A 27,810-nucleotide genomic window follows, 5' to 3' on the forward strand; every position below is an offset into this window, starting at 1 on the left:
TTTTAAATGTTGCCATAGGCTTCGGCTCAAACTGTTGCACCAGGCCTCCTGGTCTTACTCTTGCAGGAATGGCCTGTCCCCAGGATTCAGTGGAATAACGTTATTATAACTGTTGTATTTTTGTGTGTGTGTGTGTATGTGTGTGAAAACAGTTTTTTAATTTCTGAAGGTGCTGTGGATTCAGCCGACAGACAAGATAACAAAGGCACCGTTCTTCTCCTCTGCATCCAGGCGGTGGCGGCAGTAGCTTTCAGATTGTGACTTGACCTAACCTACAGTAATGGTAATGTGCATCGAAACACAAGATTAAAGCATAGTCATTTAGGGATGGGATAATATAATAAATATTGTAAAAAATTATTGGTTTTTTTCGTCATTATTATGCCACCACTGATTGTTTGTTTATTTAGCCTATTGATTGATTGATTGTCTATATGATTAGCTAAAATAGTCTTTAAATATAGGCCTATTTTATGGAGCAAAATGAAGCTTGTAATTTACAGTTGGGCTAGTTATTAGATTTGACAATGTGTCTCCCTGTCATTAAATAAAGTCATTTTGCGAGGGAATTTTGAAAGGATTTTTTTTCTTCTGAAATCTAAATGTGCTGGTGTTTTAATGATTCACGCATCAGTTTATATATTTATTTATTTTTTACACATAATAGTCCCATGATTTCATTGTCCTTCTAATTTCATTCAATAATTCCAGTTAAGTCATTGTTTATCATATAAAATGTCATCGGTTTAATTTGAGAACGTTACATGAGCAGTTCTGACATGTTTTGATGATACTGACCTCAGGATGGGTTTCCACCTCTCCGGGGAGGGAGGCTTGGATGAAAAGTAAGAACGTGTGATGGCATCAAACATGGCTGCGAACCTCCGTGCAGCAGTACCAGAGCCATGGGGATGGAGACTCCACATCATTAATGTGTGCATCACTACGGAAATGCTATCTAGACTCGAGAGACGTCGACACACTCGGAGAGACAGCGCCTGCTTCATGTCTTGTCCTGGAGTAAACGCGACATCCTGCGTGACCCAGGGGGTGACCCCGGAGCTGCTCGAGGAGCCTCGTGAGTCACTGAGGGCCTCAAGTTCCGAACGGTCTCCAACTGGGCTTTATGGAGGGCACCGACACATCAGTGTGTTCATTAGCAAGACGTTTTTTATTTTATTTTTTAATTTCAATACCACCACAAACTGCGGTCTTGACCTTCCGTTTTTACGACAAATATATAATATAATTAGAGGTAGCCTATTACAACAACAACACAATATATAGCCTAAGCTACAGGCCTATAGCTTATTATTATTATTATTATTATTATTATTATTATTATTATAATTATAGTATTATTATTATTAGTAGTAGTAGGCTATTATTATTAGGCCTTTTATTATTATTATTATTAGGCCTTTATTATTATTAAAGTCCGACCTTAAGCTGCATAAAAAACGAATAAACCTGTCTGACAATGTTAAAGTAAGAATATTCTTTAACTCGCTCTTCGGTATTGATGCTTAATAAATTAATTTTATTTTCAAACAGATTTTTCCCCCCGACGCTTTTTATAGGCCGAATGATTTAGAACAACTGTAATGATATCTAATACAAAGTTAAAGTAAACTATAAAGTTTCAAATAAAAGGCTTCATTTGCTAACATAGGGATATGACCATGGGTAACCACACATGCGCCTAACATTTCAGAAATTAAAAAGACGTTCAACATGCTTTCAATAACCTGTTCAAGGTTCGAATTATCTCTAATAAATATTTCACACAATAATAGACTATAATTAGAGACCCACTGTGTGTTTAAATCTATAACAAGATTTCGTGATTAGACTGGATAAATTAAAATGAGGATATACGCAGAAGTAGTCTAATACCCCTGACTGTTTGACAACATGTAGCCTAAAAGATAAAATTAGATTTTGGAGTCAGAAACTCTCACGGTGACTGGACAGTTTTGATGTGCGTGGGAGGCGGAGACTGGCGTGTTTTTATGTTTACAACCTGCAGAGTTCAACTAGCCTTAAACCTTATTTTGTGTTCATGAAGGAGCTCTTGACTCACTGATCCTTGGTTATTTATGTGGAGCTGCTCTGAGCTGCTCTGCGTTCATCGAGCTGTAAATCTCACCTCTGCCCGTTTCCTGCCTCACAAACCTGAAGAGCTGCAGAGGCACAAACACAGCCTCATGCAGCTGCCCTAAATGTAAAAATCTTTATCATCACTGTGACAAAGCAAAAGGGTGAACACATACCGCTTCATCATTTTAAGAAGAAGAAAAAAAAAGACATGGCCACTCTTAATGCTTAAATGTAACAATATTACATCTTCATTTAGCAGACGCGTTTGTCCAAAGCGACGCAGTGAGAAACAGTAGGCCTTCAACGGAAGCAATTGGTTCTAGCAAAAAAAAAAAGGAAACAACGTCAGAAAGTGTTATCAAACTGCTTCAACTTAGATCGCACACAGACCTGAAAGGAAGTTACAGAGGCAATGCACAGTGTGTAGCAGATTTGTCTTTAATAGGCCATGAAACATCTTTTAAGAATTCAAACATTGTACTTAAAAAGCTCTCCACATGCATGCGTAAGTTCTTTTTTTTTTTTTTTTTTTTTTCAAATAAGCAGCTGGTAAACTTAAATAGAAGAAAAAAAAAATGGATTTGATCATTTTTCTAAATTAACACGTGAGGCCTGCACGAGCGGCCCCGGAACCGGCCTGAGACAATACAAGCCCCGCTGTATGAGCCATATACTCTCACTGTTGCTGCCGCTGGTGTTTGTTACTTAAACGGGTGTTAGTGTGTGAGAGAATCGTCTATTATCTCTCCAACGGGATTTGAAAGTCAAGAGTTCATTGTGGTTGTGTAACGGTCCCCCCCCCCTTGGGTGATTAAGGTCACAAAGGGTTCACATCGTGGATTTTTTTTCTTCAGATGTGTTAGTAAATCATGCAGAACCGGCTGAAGGACGAAAAAGTGCATAGGTTTTCTTCAAATTTAAATAAAAATGTGTTATTTTTTGTTAAACCTGTCTTAATTTGTTTTAACAGTTTGTACCCACTTTGCTTTAGTGCAAATAATGTATTATTGTTATTATTATTATTTAATATTATTGCCTCCCCTTCCTGCACAAGGAGAAAGGGGATGATGTCCACAACAGAACTTTCTCGCCTTGTTTCATGTAGTAGTTCTTCACTTCACTCTGTGTTGTTGACAAATGCTTCGAAAGTAAGTTATTTATTCGCCCCGGCATTGGCCTTGGGAGTATGTGCTGAAACTGAATGTACCTGAGTAACTTGACACCCCTGACCCAGCCTTAAGAAAACACACGCAGGGTTAAGGCCTTCAAAAAAAAAAAGGCTGCATGCTGAGTGGGTTTGTCCGTGAACAATCAGTAGGTTTTCAGTGGCAATTATTGTACTGATATTGAAGTTTCTTATACAGCTGATGGCCAGTGTGTTTAATTGAACCATTACATTATGGCCCATGAATATACTTTTTAGGATGTATAGGCTGCTGGAAAAGAAAACAATAACAGACAGAGAGATGCACATTGAGATAAATGACTTTCAAGTTAACAATTTTGAAGGAAAGACACAATGTATGTTTTCAATGTTGGGAAAAGAATTGGCAGAAGACCTTTAGGCTATAGTTCTTTAAACTCAACGACTTACAGATCATCTTTAAATTTATGTCAAGGAAAACATAATTTGCTTTCCCGACATATGACCAAAACATCTCCTTCCTGCTCCAGTTGAAAAAAAAAAACATATATTGTAACTGACTATAGTCAACAAAAGGCAGAACTCTGCCCATTCAATGATGCTCCAAGAGTTACATTGTGTAATCTTACATACTATTTCTTGCCTTAAATATTTTTTTACAATACATCTTTAGTTGTATTGGCCCATCTATAAGAAACAGAGTACAAAAATACAAACACAAAAGAGGACAGATTCCCACTAAACAAGGAGCTCAACTAAAAAACAGGTTTTCTCTTTAACCCCAAAATAGTTATGGCCAGACAAACAGTTTCTCGCACTCCCACACACAGGCCATTTTCATATCATATATTGTCACTGATTCTTTCAACAACAAATACAACTTAGTTCAAGTTATTTCATCATCCTATTTGTCACAGGTCTTACTTCAAGGATAAGGTGATAATGCATAAGTCAGGCATTTCTGAGCATGCATAGATATATCACAAATGGATTAGGAACAATACAAGCATTTTGTATTTGTATACAAAAAGAACGTAAGCTTCCAAGTCCTCTTTGCTGCAGCTTACGTTCAACTCCAATGCTGAAATATCCTTAAGAAGCAGCACTGCTTGTGATACCCAGATAGGCCTTTTCATCAGGCTGGAGAAACAGAAGTTTTACTTTCTCAGAACGTCTGGGCAGTCCTGAACCATGTGATAAAATGTACAAATAATATTGTTTTGATCCAAAAAAGGGAGAAGAAAAGTCTGCTATGGGATCTGCTCAACGTTTTATCGTGAGAACCCAGTGAAAAATATAAATAATGTAAATAATGCATCCATTCATTACCTATACCACTAATCCTGTTTGGGGTCGCAGGGGGGCTGGAGCCGATCCCAGCTGTCATTGAGGGAGAGGTGGGGTACACCCTGGACTGATCGCCATGTCAATCACAGGGCTGACATAAAGAGACAGACAACCAGCCACATTCACATCTACAGGCAATGTAGAGTGACCAATTAATCTAACGAGCATGTCTTTGGACTGTGGGCTGGAGACGGACTACCCGGAGAGAACGCACGCATGCACGGGGAGAACATGCAAACTCCACACAGAGAGGTCCTGTCTGACGGGGATTCAAACCAGGAACCTCCTTTCTGTGAGGCAACAACTCTAATCACCGCACCACCGTGCAGCCTCATGTAAATAATAATAGATATGGATTCCTGAAATCCTCTTTAGACAGTTAACAGACAGAAATGTAACTTTCTATCACAATGGATATATTGGGGCGATAAGTTATGTTGACTATGGGCATATGCTTAACAAATCTCCTCTGGTGGAGGATCATTGAAGAGGAAGGTGTATTAAAATAACTCGGCACTGAATGACCATACTTTTTAAAGGTTCAGTTGTCATTTCAATTCTGTAATCTAATTATTTAATTTGCAGTGCGTTCACAGTCAGCAGGTCACATACAGGGCATGAAAATTCCACAACATACAGTACCTGCACAAGTAGATAAATGCACAAAGAGAGGTATTATAAACTTGAGATATTCAGTTTTTATTTAGATGGCAAAAACACAACTACAATGAAGAAAGGGAGCAGCGTGAGATGTCACTCTGTTTTCCTGGGCTCCCGCTGACACTTGAACTGGATGTTTCCATGGTAACAGACAATACAAAGACTAGCAGGAGTGAGTGATGACTCCTGGAAAATGTCTCACCAAAGGTTTTCTGGCTTTCTGAGGAGAAGGCCTTTTGTGACATTAAAAATGTTGCTGAAGAGTTCTACAGGTTTACACAGAGAGAGCAACAAACAACATGTTCCACGAACAACGCCAAAGACAGTTAGCTACCTGGTAGGACTTTGTTTCTTCTTACTGTAACATGTCAAATATGTATAATATTCTAATGCAAGACTTATGTATAATATACAGTACAGACGCTAACTGTCAACACACTGTCACAGGAGTGTAAGTTAGTCTGCCACTTCACCAACTACCTGCAAATGTACACTAGCTACCTTGTATTTATAACTGCAACATGCTAGTACATTAAAGTGTTAGCATTTGCATGTTTCAATTAGAGTAACAATACGTTACTTTTCCACCTTAAAATAGTACAAACATTTTACACATAAATATAGCAAAATCAAATATATCCTGTGTAAATGTCTCTCTGAGTCATGACTGTCTTCAATGAGTATAAGCGTGAGTCCCTCTGGCTATGTTGTTGTCCGAGCCGTGTTTACATGAATGCGACGGATGGCTAATCCTTGTGTACAAATGCTGTTTTAATCAAGGACTAGAGAAAAGAAAATGACCTACTCACTGCTTATTTGAATGTCATGTGAGCGTTTTGGGATCACGGGCATTCAGTGTCAATTTCCCATTCAATGTGAAGCTACAAGCTACCTAAAGTGTGCTAACAAAACAAGAAGGCCACAGGCAATTGCTGCTTGAGCAAAGGACAGTTTTATCCACTGCTTGCGCGTAATGGTGCTTAATTATGGTGCGTTCCATTTAATAACTCCTTCGTGCAAATGCTAGGGGCGGGAAGTTGAAGGAGAGTGAAGGTGTCAGTATGGCGGATTTGTCCCCAAACAGCAGTTTGTTTTGGTTTGATGGTGGTGCTCATGGGCAACATCTACTGGATCAAAAAGTCACATATTGTTCTTTTAAAGGCTGATTTCATAGCACTAACTTTCAAAATTGAGAATGGCATCTCTCCCATGTCCACAGCGTGGCACGATCGCCTGTTTACTGCAGTATGTAACTTCAGTCGACCAAGGTCATCTAGCGAGAAGTGTTTACGACTTTACGTCACTAGTTCACACACCAGCATGAAGTTATTAAAAGAAGCCAGTTAGCTTGTATCTTTACAGTTTGATACAATGGCTGATGAGGCTAAGAGGTGGAAGGGGACGGTGACAGATGAAGCTAAGAAGAGAAAAAGAGAGAATGACCGAGCAAGATTAAGAGAGTATCGCCTGCAGATAATATTCATAACAGATTGTGATGGAAGGTTTGGCTTTATTTCTGGTAATATTACTGTACTTGGTCAGTTGACATAGTTGTTGTTCTTTTCCCAACGTCTTTGCCCGCAGAAATAAATGTCAGATAAAATATATTTCATATATTGTGAGATCCTAAAGCTGCTTTATTGTTTTCCTTCATGATTTGTATAGCTGATAGTGTAGTAGCACAAAACACTTCTGTCAGAGAGGACAGGGCAAGGGATGGAAGAGAAGAGAAGAAGAGCAGTTTTAAAGGAAATAGTAGAGAAAGTGAGCAAATCAGCAGGTAAAGTGGATAAGGAAAACCCACACACATATTGTCATAGAGGGTCATCATAGACGCGTGCACAAATGACCGGAGATAATCTCAGAGAGAAAAAGTAATTCAATAAGATTTTTAAGCCTTGTAACAGTTTTCTTGCTCTTTAAAAACAGTTTGGAAAGGGTTAACAGCTTCAAATGCAAAACAGACTACCTCACTGGTAACTCAGTGTTTCATCGATTCTAGTAGTTGTCATGGAAACCCCGAAAGTTAATTATAAAATATTTTTCCTCAGCTTAAAAAAATGAAGGATTAATTATGAACCATGACTGCAGTGAAATACTGATTTAGGTTATTGTCGCTGTTACAATTATGTTAGCTTCCCTTTGTTTTTTTAATGCATTCCATCTTTGATGAGGGTCTTCTGAAATGACTTGTTGAATGATGACTACAAAAAACAACCAGATTTATGATTATGTTTTTAATATGGACTGCTTGATTTGTCATAAAAATTGTAACAGCCAACACTACTATTGCCACTCGGTCCCTTGTGTTTGTTAAGTCTTGGTTTTATTGGTTTTTACAGTGTCACTTAAGCCTGCGACACCGTCCCAGGTCACAATGAGGTCATGGCGAGGTCACTGGGAGCACACACTTAGGCACGCATCAATGCTTTTACTCAAGTGTTACTCAGTGTTATAAGGTCAGTGTCAGGAAATGCTAAGTGAAAAATAAAGTAAATAAACCTGTACGTATAGAAACAGTGTATTCATAGCAGATGCATGTATAACCCTTTTCACACATACAGAAATCTCCTGAAAAACTCCGGAGATTAGGTCACCCGGAGGGCCTTTAGGCTATGTGTGAACGCAAACAGCCACATTTATTCACGTGGTCTTTACCCGGAGTTTCTCCTGCCAGATCCCTAGTATTTTTTCCGCAGAAAATCCGAGTGAGCTGATGTCTGATGGCAGCATATACTCCGGAGATTTCAACTCGAGCCAATAGAAAGAGAAAGACGTTTATATACAGTGACTGCACGCGACCACTACGATCTCCGTGCACGTAATTAAACGGCTGCATTATGTTTTCTGTTCCTCAGTATGTTGTTCTCCTCTCTTTTGTGGATGTTGTCATTCCATTGGATTACACATAGCATTGATATAAAGGCAAATATTCTCAATATAACGTCGTGTAGCGGACTCTGTTGCTTCGGCCGCTACTTCCGCGTTGTTTATTTACGTCACGTCTTACCTCAGGAAATCCCCCACACAGGGAAAGTCCCCCGCTGTGAGGAGCATATGTGAACGGCTAGTTCGGGAGAATCTCCAGAGCGTTCCTCCTGTAATTATCTAGAAATTATCCGGTGTGCATATGTGAAAACGGCTTATGTTAGCATCTTGGGTTTTTGGGAGCCAGAAGTGACAACAATTTGATGATAAGGACGGTTTGAGTCGCTCCACCTCCGTCCTAGTTGACAGGGTGAAAGGTAGCCATGCCCTAAAGCCTGCTTTATATGTCTTTTACCAAATGGAAACGTAATAAACAAAATATAGATAGGTAGATAGGCACTTAGTTGTCATTGTATTAAAGAACACAACAAAACTTTGTTTGCAGAAATCCTGTGCAGCAGCGTTACAAAATAACAGCAACAGTATGTATACTATATTTATAATTAGTTGTGCTTCATTGAGTGAGTAGAGAAATACTAATGGACAGTAGACAGACAAGAACAAACAGTATTGTGCAGTTAATGAATAAATAAACAGTTAAAGTGCAGTGACTTAATGAATAAATAGATCAATACTTATATTGCAGTGACTGAAGGAATAAACAGTATTGAACTAATAAATAGTATAAACACATAAAAAGTTATAGTGCAACGAATTAGTGAATAAATAAAGAGAAAGTAGTTATTGAAATGAACATCATGCTGTATTGGAAAAGAGTTCATTTTTGGGGTCAAGAACATAATCTTATTGAGAAAATCGTCATAGAGCTGCAAGTTAAGGCACTGAAGCATAGGCTTGACTTTTCAGGCTAAGAGGCTATGTCCACGTGTTAATTACAATTAATGGTCTGATAACTTTTGTAATCATTCAGCACTATGTCACTACAAACTGATAGATAGATTGATTGTATAATTTTGTTGTATAAAAATAATAATAATGAGCACATACACTGTCATGGTTTCCTCAATATAGTAGAACATGAGCACTTTTGAAGATGGACTTAAAGTTCAAATCAATTCATATCATCTCAGTTACCAATTGTTGTCAAAATTGAACTGAACATGTTGTTGGGATGCAACCTTGTTCCTTCGCTGCATATCTGTTCTCCTGTAGTTCCCTGTCTCAATCAACTGAAACCTGTCAAAGAAAAAGTGCTGAATTCAAATTAAGAGCAAATAATCCAAAGGGAGTTGATCCAGACCGCATGGCACAGCTCGCTCTCTAGGTTCTTTGAGACACCCTGTGTCAGTGTGCTGCACTGACCAGTGATGTGTTATGACAGGAAAAAGCAGTACAAGTGGCCAGTGAGAAGAAGAGGGCTGGAGAGGGAAGGGAATGTTGTGGATGAGAAGAGATGAGGCGGATATAGCAAATATTAACTCATGTCCACCCTCCTCTAACCACACTGTGGGCTGGAGGTCAAGTGGATGTGACTGAGCCAGTTGCACAGCAGCAATGATTCAACTTCTCAAAGTCTGAGCTCCAACATGTTTTTGGCAGCATATATAAAATGAAGTAAATTGAATAGCACAAATACATCCTTAAACCTGTAAAAGAAATATTGTTAGAGTTAGTAGCTGCAGTAGGATACAAGAGCCTGTCCAAAATGTTGGGCTAAGAGCATTTTATCTCTGAATAAGTCGCTATTACAACTTTTACAACTTTCTTAAATCATTGCGACTTTAATTAATTTCTTGCAAGTAGCTTGTTGCTATTATTTCCATCAGGACAGACTTAAGAAAGACTTTATAATAATGTATTGAACAGTTAAGGAAAATATAAATATGCAATGTCTTTGGCGGTTAGATTTGGCATGATGTCTTAATGCACTCAGAGGGGTAGCGAGGTCGACCGCAGAATAGGATGGTAATTGGACTTGTGCTTGTATAGCGCTGTTCTATTCTTCTGACTCCTTTTACACCACATGTCACACCTACCCATTCACACACATTCACACACTGATGGCAGCTATGTAAATGCAACTTGTATACGAATACGCCGCCAACAAAGCGGCGGGAGCAATTCAGGGTTAAGTGTCTTGTGCAAGGATACATTGGACATGTTGCTGCAGGAGCTGGGGATCGAAACCCCAACCTTCCAGTTGAGAGAAGACCAACTGAGCCACAGCCACCCCTATGGATACTCCCCTATGGGAGTAATGGAGGTCTATGCAGATTGTGATTAGGAAATCTGCAGCGATCACACTGAAATGACAAACTGTGGAAGAGACAGATTTTAAAATTTGACAGCAGCAGAATGATTGGTTGAAAGAGGAAGTGGGTAAGTTGAAAGAAAATTGAATGAATGTGTGAGAGAATATAACCAGTCTTCCTGCTTGAACTTACACTGAGCTCCATTTTAAATTCAAGTAAAGTTTTGTTCATTTTACATCTTAGTTTGATGTCAGAGATGAACTGTACTGCTGTTTCCAGCATCTTGCTTTAACAGGAAAGTCACTTTCTTGATTTATCTGTACTTTGCTGTGTTTGTGTTGCTGACAAAACGGCAATGTTTTCCTTGGGATCAATAAAAGATAAGCTTACAAGTGGAGAATTTCCCTGTCTTGACACATTGTATTAAGATTTGTTTGAACTGCTTTAAGTCAAAAATATCATTTTTCATATCCTTCAACACTTTTTTTGTGGGTTTGCTCTTAATTTGGATTGTATGTCAGAATCTTTCTATTTCATTGTGATGCTCTAAAAAGATATGAAGTCACCTTAAAACATTTAGTTTCTGCTGAACATTCTGGGCATTTTAACAACCTGACAAAAATACATTGTGGAAGAAATCATAATTTTCCTTTCATGTTCATTGTATTTGTGTGTGAGCGTGCTCCATTCCTGAGCAGCTCAGTATCACATCACCAAGAATCTCATTTTTAATACTTTACATTGATAGTTGTTCACATTAATGAAGTCAATCCTCTAAATTATAAAGCACAACAGATACAAGTAAAAACATTTTAACATAAAGAGACATTTGTTCACTATAATCCAATGGGGTCATATGTAGTTAGTCGTTTGTTGACATCCTGAAATGGGGTCATGCAGGGGTTAATGCTTTTCATTTGTTTGCCTATTGTCACAGCCTATCATATCATCATGTTGCATCAAGCTACTCTTAGTGGTTGCTTTTTCCGTATGTCTCATGACCCACTAGAAATGCTTAACGAGCTTCTATGCATCAGTATGGCTTGGGGGCTTGTTTAGACAATTAATTATATTGATTTATTTCATTATCTGAAAAAGGCATTTGGTCATTTTTGCCTATCTTGGAATGGATACAAATTTGGCACTACAGGCAGTGAAAACATTTAAGCATGTCAAATCTTGTATTAGCTCCAGTACAAAAGAGTAGAGAGAGGCTCCCTCACACAGACAAAGAAATGCAGGTTAGGTTTAGTAGTGGTTCAAAATGCCCTGTAGGGTCGGATTTGAACATGAATGGTTGTCTTTTTCTATGTGTCAACCTTACATATAACACTGGCGACCTGTCCAGGCTGTGCCCTGAATCTCATACAGTGTCAGCTTGGATCGACCTCAGCCCCCCCTTTACCCTCTAAGGATCAGCAGTACATCTAATGGATGGATGGCTGGATGGATGGACGAGCATTATGAGAGTACAGAATACCTCTGTAATCAAGCTCAAACATGAGCTCTTAAGAGGTAAAACACATTTGTCTTATTCGTATTCTGTATAACAATTTTCAAAGTTATAAATGTTATAAAGATGTTACTACCCATTATGATGCCTCACTTTACTATAGGGTACACACAACAAGTAAATAATGATTAGGTAATGATTCAGCACTGAGTAACTACCCAGTATGATGCCACACTTCATTCTCTGTTAAGTAATTAACAGCTACTCTATAAACTGTGATGAGGAGTTACTCACTATCTACCCATTAATAAATAGTTAACGTATAAGTAGTTCCTCATTAGTTCCCAAGTAACTATGCAAATGTTTGTGAAGAATATCTACAATTCTACAATTCATTTGGCAGACACTTTTGTCCAAAGCAACATACATCAAGGAGTAAGTACATTACAAGCAAGGACAGAGGGGGAAACAACGTCAGTAAGTGGAAACGAACAGCTTTAAGTTCGACCAGACACACAGGTGCTGACAGGCAATGCACAAAGGCAGAGCACAACATCTACAGTACAGCTGTTCTTGAGAGCTCTAATCAGCATCAAAACCATCTTAAATATCTGTATGTTCATCATCAAACAAAACCATCATCCTCATCATCATCATCATCATCATCATCATCATTAAGTGTGTAGGTGTTCATAAGAGGGCGGGGTCTTTAGCTTTTTCTTAAAGGTGCAAAGGGACTCATCATCTATCTACCTGTTAAATAATGTAAACTAGAAGTAGTTCCTCATTCGTTCCCCAGTAACTATGATAAAATGTGTGTACCTCATTGTAAAGTGTTAACGTACCTTCATAGGATTTACTGTAAATAAAAGACCTAAATAACAACACTATACTTATTGTTTGATATTCAAAACCAATAGAACTACTTACCACACTTGGAAATGTTACAGAGGGTTAATGGAGAGTGCGTAAGTACTTTTTGAATTGCATGACCCTGCTAACAAATTAATTATGTGACTTGAAAACATCTAGAGTGAGATATAATTTACATACATATGCATGACCTCGACAGGTGCAGAGAACTTGTATTTATGCACCAATGTTATTAGGCAGCTTTTCCCTCATTATTAGACAACTTTCCACTTATTACTTGGCAGCATTCCACTCATTATGCAAAGTGTAAAGTGTGGCTTTCTGATTCGTTGTCTTCCTGTTCAGTGTTGTGCACTACCTTTAGAAAATTCAATGCCTTAATGTACAAAAAGACTAATTAATTTCTATCATCATATCGTGGCTTATTTTTTCTTTTGGTTTTTATCTTATTTTCGTGTCTCTCTCATTAGTATTTTTGTAAGGTTAATGATTTATTATACTGTTCTTTCCAATTGTTATATATATTATTATCAGTGTCTCCCTCATATTTCTTTAAGGTTAATGATTTATAATAGTATTATAGAGGACATAGTCTCTGTGGCCTGCACTGTCACCAACATCAGAAAGGTTCTGGTTTCTAATGTTGCCTTTTGCCCCAATGGTTTCCTCCCACTGTCCAAAAAACTGAAGGTGAGTTTGACTGGCAACTCTAAATTGCCTGTGAGTCTCAATGGTTGTCTGTCTCAGTGTGTCAGCCCTGTGATTAACTGGCGACCTGTCCAGGGAGGAAATGCCTCTCACCCAGTGGGGAGCTTGGATAGGCACCAGACCCATTTGGTCCTCTGGCAGTGGCTCTTATTCTTTTTTCAATGATGCATAGTCTTTCAATTTTTTTCCAGCTAAGTACCCTGTGACCAGGTGGAGGAAAAAACAGTGAACGAGACAGACCTCAGTGACCCTGTCCCTAAAAATACAACACTGTTCAGTGTTTCCCCTAGGTTTACAGCGTTGGGGGGGTGGGGACAAGCCAACATGCCGACATGGCGACACGACGACACAAACACTTGAAGGAATCTTGGTGTTCATGCTGTTTTAATGACAGCTGTCCTTTTCTATCGGAAAGGTATCCTTAAATGACTTCTTTCCCTGATTTCCGACTCTACAATAAAGGCACAAAAATAAATCTTTGAATTTTTTTTTTTTTTTTTTTTACTTGACCTTCAGGGGGGGCGGGCAGCCCCCTAATATAATGGTAGGGGAAACACTGCTGTTGGTTAACATGCACAAAGAGTGTGGAGGGTTGCAGACATTGACTGAATAAGAAAAAATATAATCCTTTGGTTTCTCAACTGCACATTTGAAGTCTAGTGTGCCATTTGGCTGATACCATGTTGGTTTCCTGGAGCCACAAGTTACCAGATATAGATGAAAAGATGGAGCTTGGTAGAGTTATTAAAGCTTAACAGTCGTTCACTTCTGTGAAAAATTCTATTCGTTTGCATGAATCTCTGAGAAGAGAGCAGCAGGTGAATGGCACATACCGGTTAGCTTAAACATTCTTCTCATCACTATGGTCATTTATCAACAATAGATGTTGCCGCTTGGTGGGGTTTATATCACATTCAAACACATCCCTCCCAATTCTGAGGACATTCTGTTGGCTGTTGTTGCTTTCTTTTTCTTCCTACAAAATCTTCTTGTTGCTTGATTGTGTGTCCTAGTGCTCAACTCAAAGTTTTTGTTAATGCTAACTTTTAATGCTGACATCACTAAAAGAGAGAGCTGCACTCTAAAGAGTCCTCTCCTTCAGAGCCGCAAGAATCAACTTGGCCATTGTCTCAGTGTTTCTGGAGTTAGCCAAAATGTGGGCTCAAATGTATTTGTATATAGTATCACCAATTCACTTTACAAAAAGAACAGACCGTCTGGACTGTACTCTTTTATTATTTATAGTAAAGATAGTAAGACCCAACATTAATCCACCATAAGCACAGCATTTTTAGCAAAGTTACAGAGGCAAGGAAAAAGGAAGGTTTTAGGCAGGGAATCAACCCCTGACTGGTAGATGATTCCAAAGGAAAGGGGCCTAATTATTGAAGGCTCTACCTATACTACTACTACCACTACTACTACTACTACTACTACTACTACTAACACTACTACTACTACTACTACTACTAATAATAATAATAATAATAATACTAATACTACTACTACTACTACTACTACTACTACTACTACTACTACTACTAACACTACTACTACTACTACTACTACTACTAACACTACTACTACTACTAATAATAATAATAATAATACTAATACTACTACTACTACTACTACTACTACTACTACTACTACTACTACTACTACCACTACTACTAATACTAATACTACTACTACTAATAATAATAATAATACTACTACTACTACTACTACTACTAATACTAATACTACCACTACTACTAATACTAATACTACTAATAATAATAATAATAATAATACTACTACTACTACTACTACTACTACTAATACTACCACTACTACTAATACTAATACTACTACTACTAATAATAATAATAATACTACTACTACTACTACTACTACTACTAATACTACTACAACTACTACTACTACTACTACTAATAATAATAATAATACTAATACTACTACTACTAATACTACTACTACTAATAATAATAATAATACTAATACTACTACAACTACTACTACTACTACTACTACTACTACTACTACTACTACTACTAACACTATTACTACTACTACTAATAATAATACTAATACTACTACAACTACTACTACTACTAATACTAATAATAATAATAATAATACTAATACTACTACAACTACTACTACTACTACTACTACTACTACTACTACTACTAACACTATTACTACTACTACTAATAATAATACTAATACTACTACAACTACTACTACTACTAATAATAATAATAATAATACTAATACTACTACAACTACTACTACTACTACTACTACTACTACTAACACTACTACTACTACTACTACTACTACTACAACTACTACTAACACTACTACTACTACTAATACTACTACTATACTACTTTTAGATATGTAGGTACCACAAGCAGGGGTGTATCCTGGAAGCGTAATGTTCTAGAGGAGTAATACAGATTTACAAATACAGAATCCACTTTATACAAATATATAGCTGCACAACAATTAATTCAGGTTCATGTGACTCTGGTGTTAGTGTTTTTTCTGAAGTATGTATTATCCTTCTGGAGATTAGTTTACAGAAGTAGACATCATTGAGATCCCTGGGACAAAAATTCAAAATAGTTATTTTCAACCACATGTCCGAGTTGTTACATTTTCTGTCTGTATTTAGGCCAAATTCTTCTTGGAGTTAGCTGTTCTTTGTGCCAGATCCTTTGCTTCCTTTGTTGTTGCTTTTATGTGGTACATTATTAGTATTTGGCCATGCAGTTTTTCTATATTCAATCATAACTATAGTGTTTCTTGAACCCCATGAACTGTGAACTTCTTCAGATTATTACAATGACCCTAGAATTACAGAGGTAGATGATGGGCAAAAGCTAGGGTGAGGGACATTGCTATTTATTTGCTTGAAAAAGAGGAACTGAGTTCACACAAGCTTTAAGAGAGAAAATAATGCAAAAGATGTGGGCAGCATTGGAGGCTTTTTTTTTCTCAAGCTTTTCCTAAAAGACACACAAAAAGGTTATTTCATTTATATTTTCATGGTTAATCTTCAAATTAACTCAGGTATGCAGGCCTGGAGGTATGTCGAAATGCTTAATAAAGAATACATTTTCACCCTATTTACATTTTCCTTCATTTGCTGTTTAGACTGATTAACCTTATGCATTGCTCAATGACCCCTAGCACTCACTTTCATAAACAGTAGAGCGTGTGGGCAGAACCCACTTGTTTGACAATAATAAAAATCTCATTCAAACTTGTGAATAAATGCTCATCAATTGTTATTCAGATTTAGCCTCTTTTCAGCACATATCCAAAGAGGATGGATGTAAAGAACATTATAGGTTAATGTTTTTTATAGTAGTTCAGTGTGTTAAGGCACAATACATACAGTAGATGTTGCTGACAAGGTGAACCATGTTTTTGCTCCAAGGCCAAACAACCAGCTCTGTGCGACAGGGGAGCTGTGTCTGTGAGCACTGCCAGCAGCCTCCAGATCTGATCGCTGAAGCATGCACTAACTCTGGACCGGCGCTGGGGACAAAGATACATTTTGCAAAAACTGTGCCTCCCCTGAGCTAATGGACTATGTCAGGTGAAGTCACTGTCTTTATATGAGACAAGGTGTAGGAAGTCCTTGTGTAGGAGTCTTTGTGTTAATCAATTATAAAGACATAGGGCATTACAAAGTTGTTTGAGTTTGGTAGCTGCAGGTGAGTGAGTGCAAGAATATGTACCAGACCCCACACTGGCAAATAATAGTGACCTCATCATACCATTTAAGAGAAAAGTAAGAAAAAATCTTTCATAAACATGTCCATATTCCAATATTTGTCAAACATTATATACAACATTGTTAACTTGATCAGTGTTGGGGAAGCCACTTTGAAAGATAATAACTCAATCAATCAATAAATTACTATTTGTTTACCGCCAATTCATAACAAGTGTTATCTCCAGACGCTTTACAAAAGAGCATATGGGATAATCTGCAGGAAGGATTTCTCCTTTGTATCCCTCGTGTTCCTGTTGTCCACACTTCCTTGCAGATGACGTGGAGGTCGGAGCAGGCCGTGCATGATGAAGACGGCAATGGTTGTCGGGACGACACAGTCCGATGGTGGAGGCTGAGCGTCAGGGATGACGGGTGGTAGTAGTGCCAGATCTCCTCGTAGAAGGTTGGGGGAGCTCTGTCTATTCAAGAGTCTGGTTTCTGCTGCCGGGACAAGGCCTCCTGGGCTTCTAACACACTAACAACTACAAGCAAACAACTATAAGCTAACAACTTTTACTTCTCTTCCGTAAAAACCACAGAAATGTGGTACTTTAGTTAATTCGACTATGCAGAAAAAGTAGCTTAATCTATTTTAAACAAAAACAAATAATTGTGTTCATTGCTGACTTGTTCACAGGTCATACTGTAAATAAAGATAACAATTGGAAAGTGTAATGGTTTGGTTTTTGCTCCCCATGTTAATCAGACAGATACCTGCTTTCTTGAAAATAGATTCCAGGTGGGGGTACTTTACCAAGAGGAATAACTCAGCCAAGCCAATCTTTCTACAAAAGAGTTTTTTTTTTAAAACCTCTAAATTATTTTTAATTTTAAAGTACACGTAAATGGCACAGAAGTAGTTTAACATCTTTATTAACTATCCAAATCTAATTGTAGTTAAACCTTTAGCTATCTTTCTCAAGTTGAATTACTCATAGTTCACTACTTTATATAAATAATCAGTTATCATCTTTGGAGTGAAATACACTGACATTGTCTGACATATTAAAAAAAAAAAAAAGGTCAATGTAAGGTAATTTATATTCACACATTTAAACAAAGTTTTTATTCATTCTGTGGAGTCAAGTTTATTTTTTTTAATCTAATAGTGTGACTCAAATCTAACTTTCCACAAACTTGCAGCTTTGACCTTTTGCTGTTCTCTCTCACCTCCAACAAAACCCTGACACAAAGTTGTTCTGCTGAATGCCCCACGCCGGCCGTACTTTGATGGAACAAGAGCTAGATGGATAACATGACATTTAAACTTACATGTCTGGCTTTACTTTACAATAAAGTTTTACTTTCTACTCAGCCAAAGGCTGCTTTCCTAAGGGTCTGGAGAAAGCGCTAAGATGCTTTTTTGTGTGTGTGTGTGTGTGTGTGTGTGTGTGTGTGTGTGTGGTGATGGTGTGTATCACCAAGTTAAATAGAGGGTACAGGTTGGGACGGGACTATAAACAAAAGTAACAAATGTAAGCTGCCTTCCATTCCCCTGTGTGTTCAATAATCTTTGCTCCATATTCAGGAAATGCCCTTGAAATATGGAGCAATCAACAAACAAAATTCCTTAATTTGAAACACTGCAAAGTTACCAGTGCAGAAATCACTTGCCATTTAATTTACCCAGGTACTATAAAACACTGCAAATGCATGCCTGTTGCTGCTAGACTAGAAAATCTGTGGAAGCAACTGTCCCACAAGGCTTGTCACATGGTTCTGACCTCCATGTAAATACAAACATATCTGAAAATGGAGCTGGCTGGCTCGCAGAATTATCATCTATGAGGAGAGAACAAATCTGCCAGAGATGACACGAGGACCGAGCACATGGGAAAAACTCAGGCAAAACTCTCAGGCTACATCAAAAACACAGCAAAACAGGCAGCTTAACACCACTAGAAAAGTCACCATAATAAGACGTGAAGGAGCGCACAACTGAATGAGAGGGAATGATTTAGCAGAGTAGCAAGGTGAATACGGCTTTTATTGTAAGGTTGATGAGCTGAGTGGAAACAGGTGTGCATCGTCTGCTGCTGAGAGAGAATCTAGCCACACCCCCTGCCACACACATACCTGCAGGAGGAAGAGAACAGAAAGTGGAGGGGGAGAAGGAGAAAGAACAAACACAAAAAAAACATCAACAAAACCAAAACAGAATCATCACATTAAAGTTACCATAGTGTTAGTAAGACTATATTCTTGGCATTCAAATCTTCCGTGCAATATTACATAGTAAAATCACAGCTGTAAATCATCACATTTTTCATAGAATGAAATAATTCATAACCTGATTTCTGTTGTTGTGGCCTAACTTTGGACAGCTGTCCTGCACCAAACCTCAAGTGTTGAAAATGAAGCCAATGTGGAAGTGGAAAAATCTGAAGTTCCTCAATGTCAATCAATCAATCAATCAATCCATCAATCAATCAGAAATTGTATAGCACCAATTCACAAGAAGTTTTATCTTTACAAAAGAGCATATGGGATAACGGCAGGATTTCTCCTTTGTATTCCTCGCGTTCCTGTTGTCAACTTTTCCTTGTTGGTGACTTGGAGGTCAGAGCAGTCCATGGCCGGTGGTGGCTGGACTTTGGGTGATGGTTGGGACAACAAAGTCCGATGGTAGTGGGCATCAGGTGGTGGTTGTGGGGACGACACAGTCTGATGATCACCTCGCTGAAGGTTGGGGGAGCTCCGTCTACTTGTCCACTTGTGTCTGGCTACAAAAGCCCAAAGTGGAAATGCTCATGACTATGGTATTAACATGTTTACAGCCTGGTACAAATTAGGTCTAAAAAGCTCATGTCTTTATTTGTACACACTGAAAGGGGGGATTTTTTTAAATAACTCATCTGTTTTGATTATATATAGACTAAGAGTCATGCATAACTAAGGCACGGTCGAGCTGACTGACAGGCGGGAGCAGTAAAGCTGGTTTTCACTATGGTTGACCCAAAGTTATTACGAGAACAGCATTTCCAATATGGCGTTAGGCTTCAAATATCAGCTACAGACACCAATGGCTGATGCCACTGAGACTCCGTTGATGTTTTATTCTGTCGATGTTATGTGCCTAGTATATATTTTTGAATTGAAGTCTGTGAATAAAACTCTCAAACATGTCTTTGCATAATGTATTATGGGAAAGCTTGGATGTTAACGTGCCTTTTTATGACAAAAATATTCTGGATTCATTGATTCCGACTGCCTGACCTAAATTCAACCAAATGACCAAACACAGCAGCGAGGCCATCAGAGAAACACTGTCCTGTCTCCCTCCCCTTGGTGGCTTCTCTCCTCAGCAATACAGCTCCTCTTCCCCCTCCAGCTGTGAGTCTGGGTCTGGATTTTGTCAAACTGGGAGGTCTAACAGTCCTGAGAGGATGACTTAATACAACCGGCTTATTTCTAAAGAGGAAGAACTGGCCCATCGGGGATCCTGGGTAGTTTTTTTTTTTACTCATCCCTGGTCTTTTTTTAAGGAAAAAGGAGGCCAGACAAAGCCAGAGAGAGAGAAAGAGAGGTAGTAATGCATGAGAACACGTCTCTCTCTCTCTCTCTCTGTTGGATGTGAAAGGAAACTGTGTGTGAGGAATCATACAAATGTGTATTTGTGTGTGTGTGTGTGTGAGTGAAAGAATGAAAACCCCTCCTTTGGATCTGTTAATTGGCCGCCTAATTACACACAGGGACAAATTCATTCCCATCCATCATTTCCCCCCAAAAGCACGCGGGGACACAGGACGATTAATGAGACATGAGTGCATGTCTGTGTGTAATCAATCTCCTTCATAAAAAGTTTATCAAACATGTTTATTGATATTTGATGTTTGTGTTGACGCAACAAGCTGAAGCCTGTTACGAATGTCTCAGTGTGTTTCAGCAGCAGCAGCAAAAATCATTGTTTCTACCCTGTTAGCTGAGGCATCAGCACAGCAGCTTTTGTCTGTGCACTTTATTCTTTGTAACTCTTCCACAGTCCCCCAGGAGAAGCTCCCCCATCCACTGTTCCCTGAAAAAGCACAGCAGCAGTCCACTACTGCAGGGCACTCGGTCTAACGCCGCCGCCTCAGAACTCAGAGGTGTTTCTATCATGAAAATATGACAAACATTTAAAATATCATGGTCTTTATCGTATCTATTATTCACTGGAAGAAAAAAAAAAGCTTATTTGATTCTACACTGAGTGCATTACTAGTCTTACTGTCCTATTAGATATAAAAACTGAAAGGAAAAAAAATCAATATGAGCCTATTTAGCAAGAGGATTAAGTGAAGAAACATGACCTTCAATAAAACAGTTTCTAAAACCCTTAAACGTCTCATCGCCACTTCAGGTATAAACATATCATCAGGTGCTGTACACTGCAGCTCCTCGTTACACAAACACAGCTCTGCTTTTAGGTCACAATCAATCAGATGCAAACATATAGCACTACTGAGAGCCATAACACAAGCTGCACTCTAGTCTTCTGCTACAATTGGAAACAAATCAGCTGGTGGAGGTCTTTTATTTCATTTGACATTATGAACAGAGTTTGTCCCTTTTTAGTTAGGGCTTTTCTTTTCTTATTTTTTACATAAAAGTCAAGGTAGAAAAACTACAAAAAAAGTTCCCACATTTACTTTGCATCAATATGTCTGCCTGTGGCCTTCTTTGGTTGTGTCCTCAGAAACATGTAGATCATTTACAAACAAGATTTTTCACCCTTTAAAACAAAGCTCTGACTATTTCAGACCCCTTAAGGATACCTGGTAGAGAACTAATCATTTTAAATGACTTAAAAATTCTCCACTGGAATTTAGACTAAATATTACCGTAATATTCACAAATCGATATGAACTTATAGACGTGACGAAATTAAATACATAAAATGGACAGCTGTGGATTTATATATACATAAGGAAAATACTCAACAACATATTAGCAAATTCAAACAGAAACAATTCCAATAAAATACAAATAATCCCTTCTTCATTGTGTTCATTTGTGCCATTGAAGTGCTGCGCTTTAACAAAACTGGTTAATAAAAGGCTGTAAGCTGTGGGAGGATAAATGCCAGAAAACACACATTCACTCACACACAAACACACATACAGAGCTGTGTCGGTGTTGTTCAACAAAGCCTGCCTCCTGTCTGTTCGGGACGTGGTGAGGTAAAGGCCTCTTCATTACTGGTCAGCCCCCCATGCTGACCCCTCTCATAGCTCCTCAGTTCCTGGAGGAAGTGATTCTGTCAGCATGTAAAGACGGGAGCGGAGAGGCTGGACGAGCATCTTTCCGCCCCGGCCTGCAGCCATGGAAAGGAGGCTGCTTGTATATGGTGAGAAATGGAGGAGTTTCACAAGTGCTTTGTGTACCAGCCACATACAGCTGCATCAATAGGCCTGTCAAGTGAGTTATCCCTCATTCACTGCTCCTTTCTCTTAAAACACACAGAATCTGGCTGACATGGCCCAGCTGACACTCCAATATATTCCTGCTTCAATGTTTAAGGCTGGAATTAAACATTTAGACTGAAGATATTCTGTTCACTGTTAAAGCAAACCCGACAGGTCTATCTATTTCTTGTATAAATCTTTTCACTTACATTACCACGATCGACATGAAATTCTATTTCAAATAGTGTTTCCAGGCGATACATTTTTCTTAATATTTCAAGTTGACTTCATCGGTAAAATAACACAAACTAACACTGATAGTTCTTCTGCTGTTTGTGGTTTCTTGGGTTGCTGGGAGCTCACACTCAGTGTTGCACTAAGTGTTGCGACTGAAGACAACCTCTAATCAATGAAACGTGCAGGCTGGACACACAGCAGCGTCTCTTCTGAGGCTCCCCAGCAGGCAATTACTGTGTTTGGGGAAAATAAATGAAATGACTAACAAAATAGGTCAAATTAAGTGTTTCCAAAAAACACTAACAGAACCTCCCTAATTGCTGGTCCCTGAAGGCACAAAAATACAAAAACAACAAAACATTATATTTCCCAGGCCGATGACAAGGAAGAGGCCGAAGAGCTGAGAATGGAGGACAGGCTGAAGGGAAGAAAAGGACACAGCATGGTTGGTGTAATTACATGTTTTGCCATCATCGGCAGTGTGTGCACCGTCCGTCAATCAACATCAGCGAGTCTGGAGCTGGAGCAGATGGCGAAGGAAGGAATTGAGCTGGTCATTGACTTTGCTTCTGCTAAGGACGGGAAGAGGGAGGCAACAGATTCAAAGGACACTCCTCTGAATCAAAGACTATATTGTATGTTGGCAAGCTATTGAGCTGTGCCAGGATGGCCTCAACTAGAAGAAGCTAATTAGATATAGAGGATATGATAAGGCAGAGACATAAATCAATACAAAGGCCTTCTCTTCTTTTTTGATTTTACTCTTAAGATATTGTTCAGATTTCAGATGTCCTCATACTACTTTTGTCAGGAGAAGGTGGAGGAGCAAAAGCCAAATTTGCTCTCTGTGAAAACGATTAGTTTGCTGAATCTCCTAACAGACCATTTCCCGTTTCACGGCAGCCTCTGTTGTGACTTAATCTTCTGCTAAATAAAATTAGAGTGTGACTTCCTGTGCGACATTTGGTCCAGTGTAGCGAGGAGCAAATAATGGTGTGGAAGACAGAGAGCAGTCTTTGAAGCTGCTGCCGATGAATCAGGTTAGAGAGAGACTTTGAGCCATAATGACATTTCCTCCACACTCTTTTGGGGGGGGGGGGGGGGGGGATTTGGAGCTGGAAATTGCACCTTAGTGCTAAACGAAGCCTGAGCTTTAATTAACAGCAGCTACACAAAAGGTGATGGACATTACCCACAGTTCACAGCTCTCATGTTTCAATCCCTCCTCACTAAAGGAAGTGTCTGGGAAATTTGGGCAGGTGTCGAAGGAAAACAAAATAACACGCAAGCAGCCCTCCATTGTGATTAAATCACCGGCACAGTCATTGTGATTTTTGAAAGGGCACAGTCTGATCCTCTGCTCCATACCTGACTAACACACACCTCTAAGGCTTAAAGGTAAAATCCAGCTTAAGGCCCTTTGAAACTGTAACAAACCAGTCTGTGCTGAAGTGTCCTGCATTTCTGAAGTCTTTTGAGAAAAAACGTGATAAATCACAGTCCTTTAATTTTTTGGTTCATTAAATAAAACAGAATATGATCACCAAAAATTTATACATTTCCACATATTGTAAAAAAGCTGTCTCTCATGCAAAGACCCTAAAGTCACACACAAGTCCATAGTAGAAATGTATCCAACAGTAACCAACATTTTTTAGATACATATATTTTATACACAATCATTTGACTGAATAATTATGAAAAATAAAGTAAATTGGACATGTATGTCATCAACAATCCAGAGAGGAGATTTAAATTGAATGTGGAGCTAAACTGAGACCTTGAGTTTAAACTGAACATACAGATACTTAACCAGTCTGTACACTACTCATTAAAAGCAGCTGGAGTTAGACCAATCAGAGATACTTTTGTAGAAAGGAAAAAATATTTCTGAAGGTGGCCCTGAGAGGCGATCCATCCTAGTCTAAAGTTAATATTATTATTTTTTATATATATGTAAGAACAGAGGAACAAAACAAAATACACTTCACAAAATATCCAGACCCATTAACACTGTTAAAAAAACAACTTGCTAACTTTGCTTTTCTGTACAGAACCATTACAACATGAATCTATATTATGAGAACTGAACTGTGTTGTCAGTATAAACATGTTATGACTGGACACATGTTCTATAAAAATGTCTCTTTATGTAGATCACATTGTAAACTGGGCAGCTTTTCTCTTCAAGCCTTTTTACTGTTCAAAACATGAAAAGGAATGAAATCCAGGAATATAACGAATGTAAATTCAAACCGGATTCTCAATGTCACAACACACATTCACTGATGTGACACAATGTGTGTGGTATGTTGTTTTTGAAGCAGTTTTGGTTTGAAATCCCACAAAACCTGAAGAGCTTATAAAACTGCCCCCTTATTTGTCCTAAATCCTTGAAGTGATATGTCTAAAGGATGTGGCTGTGCCCTCCATGAAATGCCGTCCTGAGAAGGTAGGGGTGTGTTCATGGAACGGTAGAAACAAAATGTGTCACAGTGGCCTGTAATTGCTCACTGGGGGGCTACAAGGTTAACATTGGTTCAGACAGAACAATTCACAGACATACTTCCCTTTGGCAGAAGCTCAAGGCTGCAGAACCTGTGGGACTGTTCCTCACAGTGCAAACAATAAATTCGGCTTCACCTTCAGTATTACAAAAAGAGCTGAATGAACCCTGAAAAGGCAGTGTGGGATGCACGTCTTTCATTTCACTGAAATTAAATGGCCTCAATATAATTCACTGATACACTGCTGCTGTGTAATCTCCGGCTGGAATCACAAACGGAATACCTGCTCCGATCTTTTTTTCCCCTCATGTGGAAACTACATAGGATCCATGTAACTGTATTTCTAACTGCTCATAGTGCAGGAAAATGATTGATTTCAATGCACTGTCTAAAATAAATCCTGGATATTGATTTTATATCACTTGTTCTTCCGTTGCCTGCATCCAGTCTTAACAGGTGGAAGGGTGGCAGCTTTCCCGGCACGGGGGAGAGGATGCAATTGTGACCTGAGCAAAAGACAAACTGTTGTCACTTTTAACTTAAACTACATTATGTATAAAACAATGATTCTGACTCCGTAACTGAAGTCACAGTGAAGTGACATGGTGGTTGTACAGATCTGTCACAAAAAAAAAATGACATGTACATAATCCTGTCAACGAAGGCCAAACATTTGATGTTTTGAGTTTTGTGAAACACATTTCTTTTTCATACTTCATGACTATTGATAACATGTCCTGGATCTTTAAGCTAATCAGACACACATCACATCAAACACTATCGGCAGGTTTCATAAAGAATTTGTCAGGTTAAATAAATAATAAGCAATAAAACAAATGTTGTCATATTTCCCTCTTCAGAAAGTCAAATGAAGGCGATGAAACTTACTGGTAAAGTGTTAGGACTCCAGGGCATCCCGCCGTCTCAGCAGGATCCTCTGCAGCTCCTCGTTTTTGTCGTTTGTTGCTGGAGCCACTGTCTTTGGTTGGTGGGAGGTTCTATTGAAACTCTCCTGGACAGTTTGAACAAGATAGAAAACCAACAAAGAAAGGCCGTGTGTTCAGACGCAACAGAAAGGAAAAGGCCCTTTGCAGCATACAATGAGCAACTTGCACTCAGACTGTTGAGTATTCATAATTACAAAAATGTATATACTGTAGGCTTACGCTTATTTTCTCTGCTTGGCTTCATCTCATATGACAGTTATTATATTGTTGTTAGCTCTCAAAATGTTACATCTCTCATTCGTAAAACATATGACAGCTTTTTCAACCTTTGTCAAATTGTATTATTTTTGAATATGAAATTCTGGTGTGAGCACATCTATGTAGAAAGTACAAAACAGAGGCTGTTATCCTTTGTAAACACACAGAAAGTTCATGCAGTAAAAGATGGTTTGTAAGGACATTTGATTGTTTTAAAGTCCCATTACCATGATTCCTTTAAGTTCCTGATAGGCAGAATTAGAGGGCAGCCTCTCCATCTGATAAAAGGAAAATAGGAGGAAAGAGATGGCTTTGGTAAATAAACAGCAGCCTGACACATTATACTTATTTTTCCTCATTCAGCACTTAGAGGCTAAACTGCACCTCTTACCACAGTGACGAGACACTGTAGGCAAGCACGCGGATGTATGCTTTCTACAAGACGCAAATGTGTAAACACACAATCATTTTGAGTCACGTCAATTTTCCCATCCTCATTATTTATAATTACCTCGTAGAGCAGGTCCTAATGCTATCTAATTTGTCTGAGTTGTTGTGGTGGAGGAACACACAGACTAAAAGATGTCTTGGCCATATGTCATGTTTTATCAAAACAAGCAGCTCCCAGATAATCCCACACACTGATGGATTTAAGAGCCCTGAACAATACACGCTGATGTCTGCAGCCAGTGGTTTAGTTTGCCGATTTCAACAAAGATGACAACACATTTTCTGTCACAATCAAGGCAAAAATCACACACAATGTACAATCTGTAATCACTCCTCAATCCCATGTGTTCATGTCTTTTACTTTTCAACTAACTTTCTGCAGATGGCGCTCTTCAATATGTCTGTCTTAAACTGGGAATGTTATACACATAACTCCATGTGTTACACGACCCACAAAGAGGTTTTACAACTACCAACACAAGGCCTGAGATGTCTAAGTTATGTGTGCAATAAGTAAGTCCAGCAGCTACAGATAATTCACATGAATATAAATCACAAGAAATATTAATAAATGAATTAGCAAGTTCTTTTATTATTATTTCAGACCCTGCTGTGTTTCTATAATATCCCCATAGTTACTGAAAACACTTAAGTAAACTTCACTGCTGAGATTGAGCTACTTATGATACTTCTTTTCTAATGTCACTATACAATATATTGTTATATTTCAAACAAAGTCAGTGTCACCTATTTTATGACCTCATGATCTCTAATGCAAATATTAAGATTGTGTCCACTGTGAATA

General features: G+C 38.5%; 1 protein-coding gene across 1 annotated transcript in view; it reads right to left on the minus strand.

Moving 5' to 3' along the window:
• Window positions 1-24,333: 24,333 nt before the first annotated feature.
• shtn1 (shootin 1) overlaps window positions 24,334-27,810 on the minus strand; it is a 32,051-nt gene continuing 28,574 nt past the window's right edge. The window contains exons 14-16 of the mRNA XM_061040503.1: window positions 26,783-26,833; window positions 26,239-26,362; window positions 24,334-25,856 (exon numbers count right to left, since the gene is read on the minus strand). Of these exons, the coding sequence (XP_060896486.1) occupies window positions 26,249-26,362; window positions 26,783-26,833 (165 nt within the window). The 3' untranslated portion in view covers window positions 24,334-25,856; window positions 26,239-26,248. The remainder of the gene's footprint in view (window positions 25,857-26,238; window positions 26,363-26,782; window positions 26,834-27,810) is intronic.

This window comes from Labrus mixtus, chromosome 6 (assembly GCF_963584025.1).
Source record: "Labrus mixtus chromosome 6, fLabMix1.1, whole genome shotgun sequence".
NCBI classification, from domain to species: Eukaryota; Metazoa; Chordata; class Actinopteri; order Labriformes; family Labridae; genus Labrus; species Labrus mixtus.